This window comes from Microcaecilia unicolor, chromosome 5 (genome assembly GCF_901765095.1).
Source record: "Microcaecilia unicolor chromosome 5, aMicUni1.1, whole genome shotgun sequence".
Lineage (NCBI taxonomy): Eukaryota > Metazoa > Chordata > Amphibia > Gymnophiona > Siphonopidae > Microcaecilia > Microcaecilia unicolor.
The window spans coordinates 217603632-217623152 of NC_044035.1; the positions used below are offsets into that span (position 1 = coordinate 217603632).

The 19521-nt window shown below is 44.5% G+C and overlaps 1 protein-coding gene across 2 annotated transcripts in view; it reads right to left on the reverse strand.

Annotated features, from left to right (window-relative positions):
* DNMT3L (DNA methyltransferase 3 like) overlaps positions 1–19521 on the reverse strand; it is a 232382-nt gene that overhangs the window by 87329 nt on the left and 125532 nt on the right. For both annotated transcript variants that reach the window (XM_030204938.1, XM_030204937.1), the window contains one exon: positions 9136–9220. In XM_030204938.1, the coding sequence (XP_030060798.1) occupies positions 9136–9220 (85 nt within the window). The remainder of the gene's footprint in view (positions 1–9135; positions 9221–19521) is intronic.

A 19521-nucleotide genomic window follows, 5' to 3' on the forward strand; every position in this document is an offset into this window, starting at 1 on the left:
GGTATGCACGTCTTGTAAAGCACATGACAAGGAAAAACACATGAGGAACTGAGGCTATGCGGCCCATAAGTGGCAGACAAAAACTGATATAACCTTAATGGTGAAGTGAGACTGAGGACCCTCCAAAGAAGAAGATGTTCCTCCACAAATATGTGTTTAGAGAAGAAGAAGCCAGGTGTTTCATACAACTTGTTTGTTTGCTGTTGCTGCATGATGGGATTACGCTTTACAGATAAGGGATTAGCCAATGACCACTAAGTGTGCTTGTGAACACAAGCAGGAGAGGATGGTGGAATAAAGGAAATTGCCATTTTTGTATAATGACAAAAAGTAACAGATTATAACCATATACAGTGGGGGAAATAAGTATTTGATCCCTTGCTGATTTTGTAAGTTTGCCCACTGACAAAGACATGAGCAGCCCATAATTGAAGGGTAGGTTGTTGGTAACAGTGAGAGATAGCACATCACAAATTAAATCCGGAAAATCACATTGTGGAAAGTATATGAATTTATTTGCATTCTGCAGAGGGAAATAAGTATTTAATCCCTCTGGCAAACAAGACCTAATACTTGGTGGCAAAACCCTTGTTGGCAAGCACAGCGGTCAGACGTCTTCTGTAGTTGATGATGAGGTTTGCACACATGTCAGGAGGAATTTTGGTCCACTCCTCTTTGCAGATCATCTCTAAATCATTAAGAGTTCTGGGCTGTCGCTTGGCAACTCGCAGCTTCAGCTCCCTCCATAAGTTTTCAATGGGATTAAGGTCTGGTGACTGGCTAGGCCACTCCATGACCCTAATGTGCTTCTTCCTGAGCCACTCCTTTGTTGCCTTGGCTGTATGTTTTGGGTCATTGTCGTGCTGGAAGACCCAGCCACGACCCATTTTTAAGGCCCTGGCGGAGGGAAGGAGGTTGTCACTCAGAATTGTACGGTACATGGCCCCATCCATTCTCCCATTGATGCGGTGAAGTAGTCCTGTGCCCTTAGCAGAGAAACACCCCCAAAACATAACATTTCCACCTCCATGCTTGACAGTGGGGACGGTGTTCTTTGGGTCATAGGCAGCATTTCTCTTCCTCCAAACACGGCGAGTTGAGTTCATGCCAAAGAGCTCAATTTTTGTCTCATCTGACCACAGCACCTTCTCCCAATCACTCTCGGCATCATCCAGGTGTTCACTGGCAAACTTCAGACGGGCCGTCACATGTGCCTTCCGGAGCAGGGGGACCTTGCGGGCACTGCAGGATTGCAATCCGTTATGTCGTAATGTGTTACCAATGGTTTTCGTGGTGACAGTGGTCCCAGCTGCCTTGAGATCATTGACAAGTTCCCCCCTTGTAGTTGTAGGCTGATTTCTAACCTTCCTCATGATCAAGGATACCCCACGAGGTGAGATTTTGCGTGGAGCCCCAGATCTTTGTCGATTGACAGTCATTTTGTACTTCTTCCATTTTCTTACTATGGCACCAACAGTTGTCTCCTTCTCGCCCAGCGTCTTACTGATGGTTTTGTAGCCCATTCCAGCCTTGTGCAGGTGTATGATCTTGTCCCTGACATCCTTAGACAGCTCCTTGCTCTTGGCCATTTTGTAGAGGTTAGAGTCTGACTGATTCACTGAGTCTGTGGACAGGTGTCTTTCATACAGGTGACCATTGCCGACAGCTGTCTGTCATGCAGGTAACGAGTTGATTTGGAGCATCTACCTGGTCTGTAGGGGCCAGATCTCTTACTGGTGGTGGGGGATCAAATACTTATTTCCCTCTGCAGAATGCAAATAAATTCATATACTTTCCACAATGTGATTTTCCGGATTTAATTTGTGATGTGCTATCTCTCACTGTTACCAATAACCTACCCTTCAATTATGGGCTGCTCATGTCTTTGTCAGTGGGCAAACTTACAAAATCAGCAAGGGATCAAATACTTATTTCCCCCACTGTATGTATAATGAAGAAAACAGGAAAATCCTTATATGACCGATAAATTAGAATAGATTATGATTTAGAAGAAATGAAACTTACACCAGTATATAAGTGCAGAATGAGAAAGCTTTGCTGAGCAGATTTTGCTATTCAGTCTGAGTGTCTGGCTTTTCTGGGTGACAAACTGCTCCAGAGAGAAAAATCATTTTGTATTGGTTTAGAGAAATACCAATAAAGATTTTACTTGGTTGCGCTAAATCTGAGTCAGATTTGTCTCTCTTATTCCAGCCAAACAGATTTTTCTCTACGGCTGAAGTGTTTTCCCCTCCCAAGGGCAAGGGACGGGACTACAGCGTAAATTTTAATGAGTGCCAATTAACTTTAATAATTGGTTGTTAACACTGAATTATTGATAGTTACGGGTTCATTACTCAATTAAATTACACATGGATCTTGGGCACATGCCCAAAATTAGGTGAACAAATCTGGGCACTATATATAGAATCCAGGGGAAGGGGTAATTCTATAAAAACAGGTGGCAAGTGCAAGCCTAGAAATAGCAGATAAGTGCCAAGACAACAGGGAGGAGAAAAATGTGTGTACATCATGGCAAACGCAAGTATGTGCCTACAAAAGTGGCATGTTTGGGGTGGAGAATGGACATGCACTGGGAGGGACCAGAGAGCACACTCGTATGATATCTACTATAATAAAACGCACCTCCAAAGTTCTGAAGCTGACTCCGTGGCTTCACTGAAGGGTTCGTAACGGTGTCACATCTTTCTCTGATGCGCCCTCGCGTCAAAACGTGATGACGTCGAGGGCGGTTAATCAGAAGGCAGGACTAAGGGAACGATTCAACGAACTCGAGACAGCCAGGACTTTCAATAACAGGGGCAGGGGATACAGGACAATCGCTGGGTGGCTGGAGTGGGGGCTCGCTGGATGGCTAGAGGGGGGGCAGGGGATATAGGACAATCGCTGGGTGGCTGGAGGGGGGGGGCAGGGGACACAGGAGAATAGCTGGGTGGCTGGAAGGGGGCAGGGGAGACGAGAATCACTGGGTGGCTGGAGGGGGAGGGGGGGCCAGGGGAGAATAGCAGGGTGCCTGGAGGGGGGGCAGGGGACAGATGACAATTGCTGGGTGGCTGAAGGGGGGGCAAGGGACAGAGGACAATCGCTGGGTGGCTGAAGAGGGGGCAGGGGACACAGGACAATCACTGGGTGGCTGCAGGAGGGGGGGCAGGGGACACAGGAGAATAGCTGGGTGGCTGGAGGGGGGCAGGGGACAGAGGAGAATCAAATGGTGGCTGGAGGGGGGGCAGGGGACAGAGGACAATCGCTGGGTGCCTGAAGGGGGGGCAGGGGACAGAGGAGAATCGATGGCTGGCTGGAGGGGGAGGCAGGGGACACAGGAGAATCGCTGGATGGCTGGAGGGGGGGCAGGGGATAGAGGAAAATCGCTGGGTGACTGGAGGGGGGGGCAGGGCAGAGAGGAGAATTGCTGGTTGGCTGGAGGGGGGCAGGGAACAGAGGACAATCACACACACTCTCTCACAGACACACCTGCACCCAGTCTCACTCTCTCTGTCACACACACACACACTCGCACGGTCCTGCAAACCACGCAGAGGGGGGGACAGGCAGGGGGTCCTGAGACCAGAGGGAAGGGGATCCTCAGACCAAGGGGGAGGGAGTCTTCATACCAGAGGGGGAGGGGCTCCTCAGACCACAGAGGGAGGGGGAGGTATCTCTGTGGCACACACACTCTCTCTCTCTCACACACACTCAGTCAGTGTTTTTCTCTCACTCTCACAGTCTCTCACACTATGTCTCACACTGACATTCACTCTCTATGTGTCACACAGTCACTCTCACACACTCTCGGTCTCACACACACTCTGTCTCATACACTTTCGGTCTCACAGACAGTCTGTGTATCGCACACATACTCTCTCACACTCTGTCTCACACACACAGTGTATCTGTGTGAAACAAACTCTCTCTCTCTCTCACATTCACTTTGTCTCACATACGCACTCGCACACACTCTCATTCTCACACACATTCGCACCCAGACTCACTCTCTCTCTCTGTCACACACACATTCGCACATTCACTCTCTCTCTCACACAGTCACTCTCACACACAATCTCTCAAACATACACACTCCAAGGAAAACCTTCCTAGCGCCCGTTTCATTTCTGTCAGAAACAGGCCTTATTTACTAGTATTCTATAAGCACTGGATGTGCATGCTTCATCAACATTTACACCTGCTATATAAACTAATTAGAATGGAAAGATGTCTCCTTTGACCTGGAGTGTTGGTTGATGCACTGTGTTGCTGTTTTGCATCCCGCTCTGGATAAGAGTGGCTTGTAAATGATAATAAATGAAATGAAATGGTGTCTCAGTGCATGTGTGTGTGCATTTGGACATGCCCCGTGCCATTGCTTATTTGTGTGTCTGTATTTTGCAATGTTTGTGTGTGTTTGTGCGTTAGTCCTTGTGCCATAGTTAATGCAGGTACTGGGTGTTGCTGTTGGTGGTGACAAGCATGAATGGAAGAGAAGCACTGTGTCTGTGGGCACAGTGGGGAAGAATGACAGCTGACAGAAGTCTGTCATGGTTTGGTGTTTCCCAGCTCTTGCTCAGGGAAGTGAATATATTGGGTGACTCTTTGGAGAAAGATCTGTAGAAACTGAGCAATGCAGCATGAGACAGTTGAAATGATCCTGTGGCAAAAAAAGCTAGAGCTGTAGTGACCTTGAGGCCAACTGGCAGGGCTTGTTCCCTCCAGGCAATGGACTGTAGGTCTTCTTCCATCTGGTTGCAGAGGTGTACTATTGTCTGTATCAAATCTGAACCTGTGCACACATAGCTCCTATCAGGAGAATCCCCTAACTATATGAACAATTTGATAGACCTTCCTATCAGAAATAGATCAATGTCATCACGAACATATCTCAATTTACACCTTCCCAACAGCAAAGGTATCAAATACAAAACCTACTATGCATCAAGTTTCTTCTTTTTGGGTAGTCAACTTTGGAATGCTCTACCAAGACCCATTCGAGCAATTAACAACTATTTACCATTCAGGAAAATGTTAAAAGTCCCATTTTTTCAAGCAAGCTTATCCTAATGGACCAACTTAATTCTACCAGCCCACCTACAATACTCCTGGCTCTGACGATGACACTGACTCTGACACCAATTATACCTCTCACCTTATTTTCAAATTCCCTTATACTCAATCTCCAATCTTCTCATTAATCCGCAAACGAACCTTTTCCGGAGATGCGAAAGCGGTAGAACGAGAGGACATGAAATGAGATTGAAGGGGGGCAGAGTCAAGAAAAATGTCAGGAAGTATTTTTTCACGGAGAGAGTAGTGGATGCTTCGAATGCCCTCCTGCGGGAGGTGGTGGAAATGAAAACGGTAACGGAATTCAAACATGCGTGGGATAAGCATAAAGGAATCCTGTGCAGAAGGAATGGATCCTCAGGAGCTTAGTCGAGATCAGGTGACAGAGCCGGTGGTGGGATGCGGGGCTAGTGCTGGGCAGACTTATACGGTCTGTGCCAGAGCCGGTGGCGGGGATAGTGCTGGACAGACTTATACGGTCTGTGCCAGAGCCGGTGGTTGGGAGGCGGGGATAGTGCTGCGCAGACTTATACAGTCTGTGCCCTGAAGAGCACAGGTACAAATCAAAGTAGGGTATACACAAAAAGTAGCACATGAGAGTTATCTTGTTGGGCAGACTGGATGGACCGTGCAGGTCTTTTTCTGCCGTCATCTACAATGTTACTATGTTCTCCTCTCCATCCTTTTTACCATATCCCTCCCAATCTCCTTTCATTTTACCTTTCCTATCCTTGTCTACCTTCCCTATTCCAATTCATATATTCTTGGGCATTGTTGAAAATGTGTTTATCACAGTTTATAATATTCCTCTTACATGTTCTTTGTAATGCTTTTTCTTTTACTATGTAAGCCGCATTGAGCCTGCTGTATGTGGGAAAGCCCGGGGTACAAATGTAATAAATAAATAGCTCCACTGTCATGTCCATGAACTCTCTACTGGGTCTGTATACCCTCTGCAGAGGCTTTCTTTTCCTCTCTGCAGAAGTTTTCCTTTGTTCCTTTGCCTCCCTCTTGGAGAAGTTGAATGGGGGGCTACGGAGCGAGGGGCAAGTGGTTAGAGGGTTGGACAGGGTGTTTGGTAGAAAACGGCAAGATTAAGCGGTGTGGATGTTAATGAGTTTGTAAATGGTTAGGTGAGAGCAGAAGGGTTGCTAGTTAGAGAATGGCCTGACCGTGCACTGAGACACCAGCCGGAAACACAATGCACCAACCAATTCTCCAGGTCAAAAGAGACATTTCTTTTCCTATTAATAGCAGGTGTACATTTGGCATGTTCATTTGGTGCTTTCATTGAATCTAATTCTTATGCAATGTGTCATGCATGTGTGGTTCCTGGTCCCACCCCATGTATGTCCACTGTCCCCCAAAATACACACCTTTCTAGGGCATGTATATGTGTGCACCATGCTGCACATGTGTTCACCTGTTTTTGCAGAATAGCACGGTTCCTGACTATTCGGCACCCAGATGCTGTTTTATGGTCCTAATCTTTATAGAATTGTTTCCAGTGTTTTCTACTTGCCTATGTTTAAGCCTACTCTTGTTGCCTTATCTTGTGTCTTGAAAGAATGCTTTTTAGATACATGAAAAAATTATTATGGCTTCTTTTTCTTCCCACTTACCTCTGACTTCTTAATACTTGATCTATTTTTGTATCCTCAATCTCTCTCCTCTTTAGTTTGCCCTCAGCAAATCCTCACTATCTATCACTGGGGAGTGTCTTCAAATGCAAGAGTCTCCCAGACATCTGATCTGGGCTTTCTCCATCTTGTTACATACCTTTCTACTTATTCTATGTCTAATTTGAAAAAAAACTTGTGCCTTCCACCATGGCTAAAACAAATCCAGATTTTCAGAACGAGTATCTGGATAGTGGCTGGCACTGAATATCCAAATACTGTGGTTAATGCTGCTGCTTCAATGCTGCTATCCAGACAACTTAGGACAATTGTTTTGCTGAATATTAATGTTATCTAGATAATTTCACCGCTCTGCCTTAGCTCCAAAAATAGACCAACCCAGCACTATCCTGATAGTGCTGAGACAGTCTGTAAGGCTATCTAACAGCACTGTCCATAAAGTGCTGCAGAATATCCCAGCCACCACAACGTATCCAGTTAGCAGATATAACTACTAATCGAATAAATACTGCTGAATACTGGACCCTTAAGACCCTCATTATTTGGTCTTTTAAGGACATAAAGGTACCCTTGTCTATCTCTACCATGGCATGTGCTATTTTGCTATGTTTTCTTCTTTTCATATGTTTCTAGGCTTTTCTCACTTTGGGTGCTGTGGAAGCTCACCAGCCTTTTGAGTCACTGTGAGCCTGCAAGTCCACAAAGGAAGAGAAAGAAAGCAAATCTTGTCCAAGCAACTATTTTGTGCAGCAACTGCCCTCTGTATTTATTATTATTTTTCATATGGGATTGAGAAATTCATTTTAAATAAAAATCAAAGACAGATAACAAATTTTTTTTTGTTACATTTGTACCCCGCACTTTCCCACTCATAATTTTAAGTTGTTTCTTTAATTTCCAAAGCAATACAACATTCAGACTTTCCAGATTTACATTCCAGATATAGTGCCTGAAAAGTCTCACTCTCTGGTTTTCAATCTCACTTATTTCAGCAGTAAATCTCAGACTACCTTTGGTATCTAAGTAGTATCTAACAGGGCCGCTGAGAGACTGAGCTGGGCCCGGGTCAAGGCCGCCGTTGCACCCCCCCCCCAGGATCGTCGCCATCCCCCCCCCAGGATCGTTGCTACCGCTGCCCCCCCCACATCGCTACTGCTGTCACCACCCCCCTGATCGCTGCTGCCTCCACCACACACTCCCCCCGATCGCTGCTGCCGCCCTCCTGCCGCAACTGTTAAGTACCTTGGCTTGCAAGGAACCCCAAGGCCCCGCCAGCAGAACGATCCTCCAGCGCTGATCTACATTCTGCTGCGTGGCCTTCCCCTGCAGCTGCTTTTCCCTCAGGCCGTCTGCCCTCTCTCTCCCTTCCATCTAGCATCTGCTATCTCTGCCCCTTCCATCCACCTGTCTATACTCTCTCTCTCTCCCTTCCATCCAGAGTTTACCCTCTCTCTCTGCCCCTTTTATCTACCATTGCCCTCCCTCTCCCATCCATCCAGGGTCTGCCCTCCTTCTCTCTGTCTTCCATCCAGGATCTGTCCCCTCTCTCTCTCTCTGCCCCCTCTTTTCAGCCCCCAGTACCAGCCCCATTATCCCACCAGTCTCCAGTTTCAACCCCAGTCCTTTTCTCCCACCACCAGTCCTGAGATTCAGCTCCAGCCACTTTCTCTCTGTCCCCTTTTCAGCCCCAAGTCCCCCCAGTTTCAGCCCCTGCCCCTTTTCAGCCCCCAGTTCCAGTACCAGCCCCCTTATCCCACCTGCCCTCCTTTTCAGCCCCCAGTTCCAGTCTCCTTCTATCACCTGTCTTGCATTACGACCCCTCTTTTCAGTCCCAGCCCCAGCCCCATTCTCTCATCTGCCCCCCCTTTTCAGCCCCAGACCTGTTCTCCCACCTGCCCCTTCTCAGACCCCAGTTCCAGCTCCAGCCCCCTTCTCCCATCTGAGCCCCTCCCCCAGTCTCCACCTGCCTACCCTCAGCCACCTGGCCCCCTGCATTTAAAAATAAAATCTCTCAATCAGCAGCATAGCACCAGCGTGCAGCACCTCGCATCTGCGTGAAAGAAGCAGATCGCCTCAGACCCGGCCTTCTCTCACTGTGTCCTGCCCTCACGGAAATAGGAAGTTACATCAGAGAAGGGTGGGCCACAGTGAGGGAAGGCCATGCCCGAGGCGATCTGCTTCTTTCACGCAGACATAATGCGCTGCACGCTGGCGTTGTGCTGCCGATTGAGAGGTTTTTTTTTTAGTGCAGGGGTGGACCACCGCCCTGCCATTGATCCAAGCTGGAGACCCCGGGGCTGGGCCCCCCAAGAAGGCCCGGGACCAGGGAATTTTGCCCCCCCCCTGCCCCCCTTCTCGGCGGCCCTAATATCAGAAGCTCACTTACACAGCTCAGAGCTGAAGCATGCATGGCACTCACCTATGGAAATGTCACTGAAGAGAGACAGGACCCGGATGGGATTACGCTTGCTAGCAGAAAGTGGCTTAAAAATGTTGACAAATCCCTGCCAAATAAACAAAAGAGCATAATGGAGTGAGGTGGAAGAGCAGCCTAATAGTTTGAGCTGTGGGCAAAGAACCAGGGAAGCCCAGTTCAAATCCTACTATAGCTCCTTGTGATCTTGGGTAAATCACGTAACCCTTCATTGCTTCAGGTACAAACTTAGGGTCCCTTTTACTAAAGCTTAGCATGCAATAACAGAGTTAGCATGTGTTAAATGCTGCACATCCTACTTTAAAACTATGGGCCATATGGCACATAACGCACTCTAATTCTGTTAGCACGCGTTAAGATTTAGATTGGATTATAAGCCTTCTGGGGACAGGGCAATACTTAGTTTACCTAAATGTGACTCACCTTGAGCTACTACTGAAAAAGGTGTGCGCTGAATTCAAATAAATACAATAAATAAATACCACTGAGAGCTGCTGGATAGCAGGGCAGTGATAGAGAGGGAGACATCAAGGAGATGCTGGATAGTTGCTGATGGGGGGGGGGGGGGGTAGAGAGTGGAGATGCTGAATGGCAGGGGAGAGAAAGACAAAGAGATGGAGGAGATGGCAGATGGCGAGGTGGGGTAGGTTGTAGGGTAAGAGGAGATGCTGAATGGCAGAAGGGGACAGAGGGAAGAGTTAGTGAAAGACTGGGGAATAAAAGGAAGGAAATTACATGAAAGCTGTAGGTTGAAGACTGGATAGTAAGAATGAATGAAATCTAAGTGGACAAAGAAGCAGAAAAATACATGGAAGAAAGACAAAGGAACATTTTTATGTCAGAGAAGGCTCTAATGATGGAGGTGAAGAAGACAGGAGGAGAGAGAAAAATGAAATGGACAGGTGCTCTGGAAAGAGAGTTAAGAGAAGACACGAAAAGCAGTAACCAGAGACTGAGGCCGCACAATTAGAAAAATTAATAAAGGTAACACAAAGAATTTCATTCCTAATTTAGGATACAGGCCTAAATTCTATACATGGTGCCTGAAAAATTGGTGCCAAAAATATTTCTGCCTAGGTGTATTCTGTAAACCGTGCCTAGATTTAGGCGCAGTTTATAGAATACGTCATATGCCTACTGGCCATACCTGCACTTACCTCTAGATGCTTCCATTTATGCCAAGTAAAACTTGGTGTAAATACAGGCGCCTAAGTTAGGAGCAGAGCAAGTGTATTATACTATAACCCTGCACGTAGATTTTCGGAACACCTACAGCCGCCCACTCCACACCCACAGCTATGCCATCTTTTTCGCAGTGAACATTGGAATTTACGTGCACCACTTTACAGAATATGCTTAGCAAATTGTGAGTGTAAATTCTAATTAATGCCAATTAGTGTCAAAAATTGCTTAAGTGGCAATCATTGGTGCTGATTGGCTCGTTAAGTAATTAAATTGTATGTGCAAATTCAGAATACGACCAGATTTGCGTGCACAATTTAAGTTGCGCCATATAAAATCCGGGGGATAGTGTAGTAGCTGTATTAGTCCACTCCAAAGGTTAATAAATGAAAATAAGGCAAAATTGGAACATAAAGTAACCCCAGAGTTGTATCACTTGAATGCGTATAATAAGTTAGAGAATCTTAGATACCTTTGTGATAGATGGAAGATGTACCTTTATCCTTCTGTGACCAAACTGCACTTTTTAAAATGGTGGCATTGCCCAAGTTGCTATACCCCCTTCAGATGCTGCCATTTTGGCTGCTAGGAAAAGAGAAGACTATTGGACTCATTTTCGAAAGAGAAGGACGCCCATCTTTTGACATAAATCGGAAGATGGACGTGCTTCTCTCAGAAACGTCCAAATTGGTATGATCAGAAGCCGATTTTGGACATCCTCAACTGCACTCCGTTGCAGGGACGGCCAAAGTTCAAGGGGGCATGTTGGAGGCGTAGTGAAGGCAGGATTTGGGCGTGCCTAACACTTGGACGTACTTGACCCATATTCGAAAAAAAGAAAGACGTCCCTGACAAACACTTGGACGTTTTCACCCGGACCTGTTTTTATTACGACTAAGGCACAAAAAGGTGCCCAAACTGACCAGATGACCACCGAAGAGAATCGGGGATGACCTCCCGTTACTCCCCCAGTGGTCACTAACCCCCTCCCACCCTAAAAAAACATCATTAAAAATATGTCGTGCCAGCCTCAGATGTCATACTCAGGTCCGTGACAGCAGTATGCAGGTCCCTGGAGCAGTTTTAGTGGGTGAGTGCACTTCAGACAGGCGGACCCAGCACCATCCCCCCCCATCCCCCCTCCACGTTTGTGAAGGAAACAGCGAGCCCTCCAAAACCCACCAGAAACCCACTGTACCCACATCTAGGTGCCCCCCTTCACCCGCAAGAGCTATAGTAGTGGTGTACAGTTGTGGGTTTTGGGGGGCTCAGCACACAAGGTAAAGGAGCTATGTACCTGGCAGCAATTTATGAAGTCCACTGTAGTGCCCCCTAGGGTGTCCAGTTGGTGTCCTGGCATGTCAGGGGGACCAGTGCACTAGAAATGATGGCTCCTCCCATGACCAAATGACTTGCATCCGACATGGACGTCTTTGGTTTCGAAAATCGCTGAAAATCAGAAACTAGGGATGTCCATCTCCAAGGATGACTAAATTTAAGGATTTGGACGTCCCTGGCAGTATTTTCGAAATGGAAGATGGATGTCCATCTTGTTTTGAAAATACGGGTTTCCTCGCCCCTGGATCAGGACGTTTTGCAAGGATGTCCAAATCGAAATGTGGACGTCCCTTTCAAAAATGCCGCTCTAAGTATAGTGGCATAATACAGCATTTTATTTGTTGCATTAAAATCTCAAACAAAGTTATCATAAATTGACCAGAAAAGACACAATGGGGTATTCTGCTCCCAGATTTACGTTTGTATAATGTAGTGGCATTACTTAGATAGATTCAGGGGCTATATAATGTAGTGACTCATTATTTACCTCCAGAGTTTGGTATGTTAGTGGCAAGTGACTTTGATGGTATGACTGCTTCATTTGCCAGGTTTTCCTCATTGGATGAAGGGCTTAGAACCTTTAGGTGGCAGAGATTCTGAAATCTCTCTCTGAAAGTATCCCCCTTCTTGGATTTATTAGGTAACCCTCAATTTAAACCGGGATTGGGGCAGTCACTTATTCAACAATGGGTGGTTGCAGGTTGTAGGGCTCTAGGTGACATTTTGCAAGTAGCAGACGAGGATTTCCCTATTTGAACAAGTAAAATGAAAATGAAATCTTTCAAATTATTTAATACATCACTTGCAGATGCAACATTGTCGGATTAGTCTTCAACAGAGAGCACAAACTTGTGCCAGATGGAATGAAATGGATGAAGATTTTCAGGGTTTACCATATAATCCATGTCCATTTGGTATCAAGATGGTCAGTCTGCAAAAAGAGTGACACAAATTGTGGTCTTCTGATTTGGGGGTATAATACACTATGACTAATTTGATTAAGATATGGAAGGAGGGTTATAGGCTTCTTACTAGTGTGGATTATCACAAAATAAGCCCCATATTCTAGCAAGAGTTAATTGTTATTTATAGGCAATCTAACAATTATGTTTTCTCCCTTCTCATGGCTCTACCTTTGGTCCTTATTTGCTTTCACATTCAATTCATACTTCTAACCTACAAGCAAATTTGCTCAGTAATATATCTATTTACAAGAATACATTGCTTTTGCCCACGTCAAAGGGTGGGTGGGGGGGGGGGGGGGGAACGGACAAAAAAAGTCATTCTCTTTTGTATACTCTATAGAGATCTGTCCCTTCTGGCACTGTTAGCAGTAGCAGAATTGTTGGAGGGATAACCAAGAGAAATCATTATCACTTAACTGTAACCTACATATTGAAATTAGACAATACTACAAAACTGAAATTGGACCAAATTACAAAAAGATACACACAAACTCTTCCAACTTGTGAATAAATTATTAGATACCACTCCAGTCACCAACAACAGCATAGACACACCAGGAGCTGACGACTTGGCGAAGTACTTCAAGGAGAAAATCATTCAACTGCGACTTAAAATACCTGTTAGCCACATCGAATACACCACACTCCTAGACTGCCTGGACCCAGACCCTGGAATCTATCCAGCAGACAGGATCTGGACTGAATTCACAATACTACCGGAAGATCTTATCTCACAAACGCTTAAAAGATACACCAAATCTCACTGCAAACTAGATATATGCCCAAACAACCTCATGAAATCGGCCCCTCAACAATTTATAATGGACCTAACAAACCACGTGAACTTTATGCTACAAAATGGACTCTTCCCAAGGGAAAAAGGTAGCATTTTACTCACCCCTATACCCAAGGATGCAAAGAAAAATGCTAATGAACTAACGAACTGTAGACCAGTAGCATCCATCCCCTTAATTACCAAAATAACAGAAGGTATAGTGACCAAACAACTCACAGACTATCTAAACAAGTTCTCAATATTACACGATTCTCAGTCAGGATTTCACTCTAATCACAGCACTGAAACCGTACTAGTTACGCTCATGACCAAACTCAAACAATTGATAGCAAACGGCAACAATATTCTACTGTTACAATTCGACATGTCAAGTGCATTTGACATGGTTGACCATGGAATTTTACTACACATCCTCGAATACTTCGGAATCGGAGGCAACGTTCTCAATTGGTTCAAAGGGTTCCTCACTACACACTCATATCAAGTGACATCAAATTCGACTACATCAGCTACATGGATACCTGAATGCGGAGTTCAACAGGGATCCCCCCCTCTCACCGACCATATTCAACCTAATGATGACACCCTTGGCCAAACTACTATCGAATCAGAACCTAAACCCATATATATACGCTGATGATGTAACAATCTTCATCCCATTCAAAAAAGATCTAAGGGAAATCTCCAATGAAATCAAGCAAAGCCTACATATTATGAATTCCTGGGCAGATGCATTTCAGCTGAAGCTCAATGCAGAGAAAACCCAATATCTGGTTCTAACCTCGCAATACAACAAGAATAAATTTACCACCATCAACACACCTAAACTAAATCTACCAGTGTCGGACTCCCTAAAAATCCTTGGAGTCACCATTGATCGACACCTAACACTTGAGAACCATGCAAATAACATAACTAAAAAGATGTTTCATTCAATGTGGAAACTGAAAAGAGTTAGACCATTTTTTCCAAGAACTGTCTTCCGCAATCTGGTACAATCATTGGTACTCAGTCATCTGGACTATTGTAACTCACTCTACGCTGGCTGTAAAGAGCAAATACTTAAAAAAAAACTCCAGACAGCACAGAATACAGCAGCCAGACTAATATTCGGCAAACCAAAATATGAAAGCGCGAAACCCCTGCGGGAAAAACTACACTGGCTCCCACTAAAGGAACGCATCACGTTCAAACTTTGCACCCTAGTCCATAAAATCATCCATGGTAACGCCCCAGCCTACATGTCAGACCTGATAGATCTACCTCCCAGGAATGCAAAAAGTTCCTCTCGCACATTCCTTAATCTTCAACCTCCCAAGTGCAAGGGTCTGAAATACAAATCAATGCATGCATCTACCTTTTCCTATACGAGCACGCTGCTCTGGAACGCGTTGTCACGTAACCTGAAAATGGTCTATGAACTGACCAATTTCCGCAAACTATTGAAAACCTATCTCTTCGACAAGATATATCACAAAGATCAACATGTGTAATGGTATAATCTAACATGTGTAACTGTATAATCTTTAAAACTTCCAGACTGTCTTATAATGTCTTTCTGCTTTGACACCTTCATGTATTTCTCCACCATGTAACACAAAACCCTCTGTAAACCAAATGTATCTTCACTGCTATTTCCAGTATCCATGACAAATTGTAAGCCACATTGAGCCTGCAAAGAGGTGGGATAATGTGGGATACAAATGCCATAAATAAATAAATAAATAAATAAATAAATAAATAAATAAAATAAATCCATTGAATTAGGCTTACAACCAAACACTACACATCAGGAAAAAAAATTCCTAAAACCTGACAGGATAAGCTGAATCACTATATATCCCAACAACAAGTAAAGAAGTACACTGAGCTACACCCACAGAGTAAATATCCCAACAACAGGCAAAGAAGTACATTGAGCTACACCCACAGAGTAAATTTTAACAGGCCCTCAGATATCACAATAAAACTACCTGCTTCCTAAAGATTAAAGAACAGGTGAAGATTAGTAAGGTTTGGACTTTGGTAGGCCTTTTCATTTCTTTTATCCATAGGTACAAATACCTCCTACACTTGAAGTATGAAAAAGAAACAGAACCCCCCTAAAGCTGTGGCTCTCATTACAGCTTCTGCTTCTGTCCAGACCGATTGCTTGGCCCAAGGCAAGATTCTGGACTCATGTGATAAATGCATGCACATTGAATCCATCATGAAGGAAGTACAAGAACTAAGAAAGGAGGTGGCAAGGCTAAGAAGCATCTATGACAACCAGAAATCCATCCCAGACATGCATATTGAAATATTGTGGATCTCCAGCAAAGGGAGAGATGATCTTGTACAGGAAGAGGACAACTGGACCCAGGTCACCAGATCCTGCAAAATCAACCCCCCACCTCCACTTAACCCTTCATTGCCCCAGGTACAAAATAAGAACCTATATATAACATAAACCACTTAGATTATAAAACCACAGAAAGGCGGTATATCAAGTCCAATCCCCCTTCCCTTTCCCTTAACAAGAATGCGTTGGATTATGTGATCACCTGCTCAGGATTACTGATGGTCCCCCATGAAGCACCTTGAATCAGAATAGAATGTGATGGATCTTTGATCACCTGCTTGGTAGAATTGAATATTCCTGTGTAATTGTGAATGTTTCTTCTGATTTTGTCATTGTGCTTCACTGTGTTCTCTTATTTTGTGAATGTAAATAAATGCTTCTTACTCATTCTTATTCATTCTCACCATTGGGGTCCTCATTTATTAGAACACTGATGTGGCCACAAAATTGCCTGAAAATGCCTCAAAAATACATCACTGCTTTAAAATGCATGTTATAAGCAATCCAAAATGAAACCTTGTATTTATCTTCATTGACTAATATACTTATATTTAAAAATGCAATTCCTAAGGAAAACTAATTTAAATTGAGGGTTGATGACAAGTTATTTATATTTCAACGATTTTTATTGATGACTTGACTAAGCAAAGAAACATACAGCCATCTGGTGATACAAAATATATAACCTAGTAACAACCCATCAAGTGTTCCTGTATAATACAAAACGCCATCAAGTTTCCCCCCCCCCCCCTTTGAACTTCCCCATTCCATATCTCTTCCCCTCCCCCCCCCCATTAGTATTCAACAGTTTTTTAGTGACAACAAATTACAAAACCACTAACACCAAAATAACATATACACAGTATATTCTGCTGGTATATCACCCTGACAACATAAATCGTTTTCATTATATTTGAACCCATGTATCCCCCTCCCTTCCTCTACCCCCTCCACCCTCCCTATATTCCCATATAATGTTTTCCCCACCGTGCACCAGCATTAAGTATAATATCAATCATAATTTATTAAGGATTAGACTTCTTCCCCGTTGTGTTATCTTGGCCAAGTAGGGGTTCCAAATCCCAAGAAATCGGAGCTTACGTTTATAAGAACCTCTAGCTTCTTGTGCTTCCCAAGTAATTACCTGATGTACTTGGTTTCGCCAGTGCCAGTATTCTGGCTTGTCTTGTGAAGCCCATTTTTGCAAGATGCACTTTCTTGCTATCAAGCAAAGCTTGCGACACAGCAAGGCTTCACCCGCTCTAAGCCCTCTAAATGTGTCCGGACAATCAAGTACCACCTGGGCAGGCGTTCCCTGTACACATTTCGGCATCATAAGAGAAAGAAAAGCCACCACCCTCTTCCAAAAACATCTTATAAGCGGACATCCCCAAAACCCATGATATAAAGAATTATCAGCTAAGTTGCACTTCAAGCAAGTGGGTGTCTTTATTCCACCTGCTCGGAATAGCTGAACTTGTGAGACGTATGCTCTGTGTATAACTCTGTATGCGCACTCTCTATATCCTGCACCAGTAATTAATTGTGTAATGTTCTTAAGATGCGCTGCAATATCCCAAGAAGCCAGATCTTGACCTACATCTACCTCCCAACGTCTCTTAAGCTGAACCAGCTCCTTTTCAGGCACTAATGCCCAAAGTTTCTTCTGTAGATTAGAAATGGAGGGGGCCTCACTAGAGACTTCGGCAAATAGGGTTAAAATTCTCTCTCCTAAGCGAAACTGAAGTGCCACCTTATCGAGAGAGTGAACATAGTGTTTCAGCTGACAGTGTGCAAAGGTGTCACCCCACCGAATGGATTCCTGAGGGATCAGATGGTTTAAAAGTCTAGGCTCTCCTGTGTGGCTTACCACTGTCCCCAAGATATTGAATCCTTGTGCTTCCCACCGCACGAATACTGGATTTTCCTGTCCGGGTCCAAACATAGGATTCCCTCTAATCATTAAGAGTTCCGACACCTGTGGATCACCTCCCAGGTGTTTCCCCAAGAATCTCCATGCATCCCGTACAGGTCCCAGAAGTACAGATTTACCTCCCATTTGTGCCAGTGTTGCACCATCCCCATGCAACAACGAGACCAGTTGGTAAGGTTTAAACAATTCCCTTTCTATGCCCAAGGGTGTATGGTATTCAGAGAAACAAATCCAATCACGTACTTGTCTCAAGTTACATGCTATGTTATATAATTTAATATTAGGTAATCCCATGCCACCTTGCTTCCACCCCCCCCAACAGTAAGGGCAACCGAATCTTTGCCTTTTTATATGCCCAACAAAACCTCGTCACCAAACGATAAAACAGTCGTATATCTTTCTGTAATAGTCTTAATGGCAATGTTTGCATGACATATAGCCATCTAGGGAGAATAACCATGCGTACCAAGCACAGTCGACCTGACAGTGACAGTGTTAACGCCTTCCAAGCATCCAATTGCTGTTTTGTTTTCTCTAACAACCATTGTATGTTTATTCTATATAGTTCCACTGTCCTTGCAGTCAGTAATATACCCAGATAACGAAAGGAGTTCTCCACCCATCGCAGTGGAAACTGTCCCACCCATGTTCTACGGGTCTCTGCCGTAATCGCCAGCGCTTCTGATTTGTCATAATTAATTTTAAATCCTGAGTATGGCCCAAATTCCGAAAATATTTCCAACAAGTCTCCCAGTGACTCCTGGGGATTAGTAAGCACCACTAGCAGGTCATCAGCAAAGGCTGCCACTTTAAATTCTCGTTCTCCAAACTTCACCCCACTAATTGTCATACAAGAGTAAATATCGCAGATCAAAGGATCCATATATAATGCGAAAAGTAAGGGTGAAAGCGGGCAACCCTGCCGAGTACCCCGCTGAACGTTAAATACTTCAGAGTGCATCCCATTCACCCACAGCCTAGCTTGTGGCGCCTCATACAGAACTGCTATCGCCCTCATAAACCGCCCCTGAAATCCATATTTATCTAGGGTAGAAAACAAAAAAGGCCATTCCACCCGATCAAATGCCTTTTCGGCATCAAAGCTGATCATAATTGACGGGTCACCTGTGTTCTCTAAACGTTCTAGGGAGGCTAAAATACATCTAAGGTTCCGTGTTACCGACCTCCCCTGAACAAATCCCACTTGTGCCTCATGGATTACACCTGGAAGCACACGTCCCAACCTGTTCGCCAAAATGTTTGCAAATAATTTTACTTCCTGGTTAAGAAGCGAGATTGGCCTATAAGATGTTACCAGGGTGTGATCTCTTTTTGGTTTAGGCAGTACTATTATCTGGGCTAAGTTAAGGTGTTTTGGTAGCTGGCCTTGTTCCACCCAAGAATTAAATGCCTCAGTTAAAGATGGCACTATGGAATCCCCCAACAATTTGTAAAATTCTGCCCTTAAGCCATCTGGGCCCGGAGCTTTACCTAGCTTGCAACTTCCTATGGCCCAGCTCACCTCATCACTACTTATGGGAGCATTCAAGACCTTACATTCTTCTTGCTTAATGTGTGGTAGTAAAACATTTTCCAAATAAAGGGCTTCACTAAGGCCACTCTCCTCTTCTGGGTTATATAATTGCTGAAAAAAACTTTGAAAAACATCTCTTATCTGCATGACGCAGTATACCCCCTTCATCTCTAATGGTTAAAATATGTCTGGACGTGTTCTTGGAATTAATCAGCTTCGCCAGCATCTTGCCCCCTTTATTTCCATATTTATAAAGTTGAAATTTATAATATGCCTGCGACT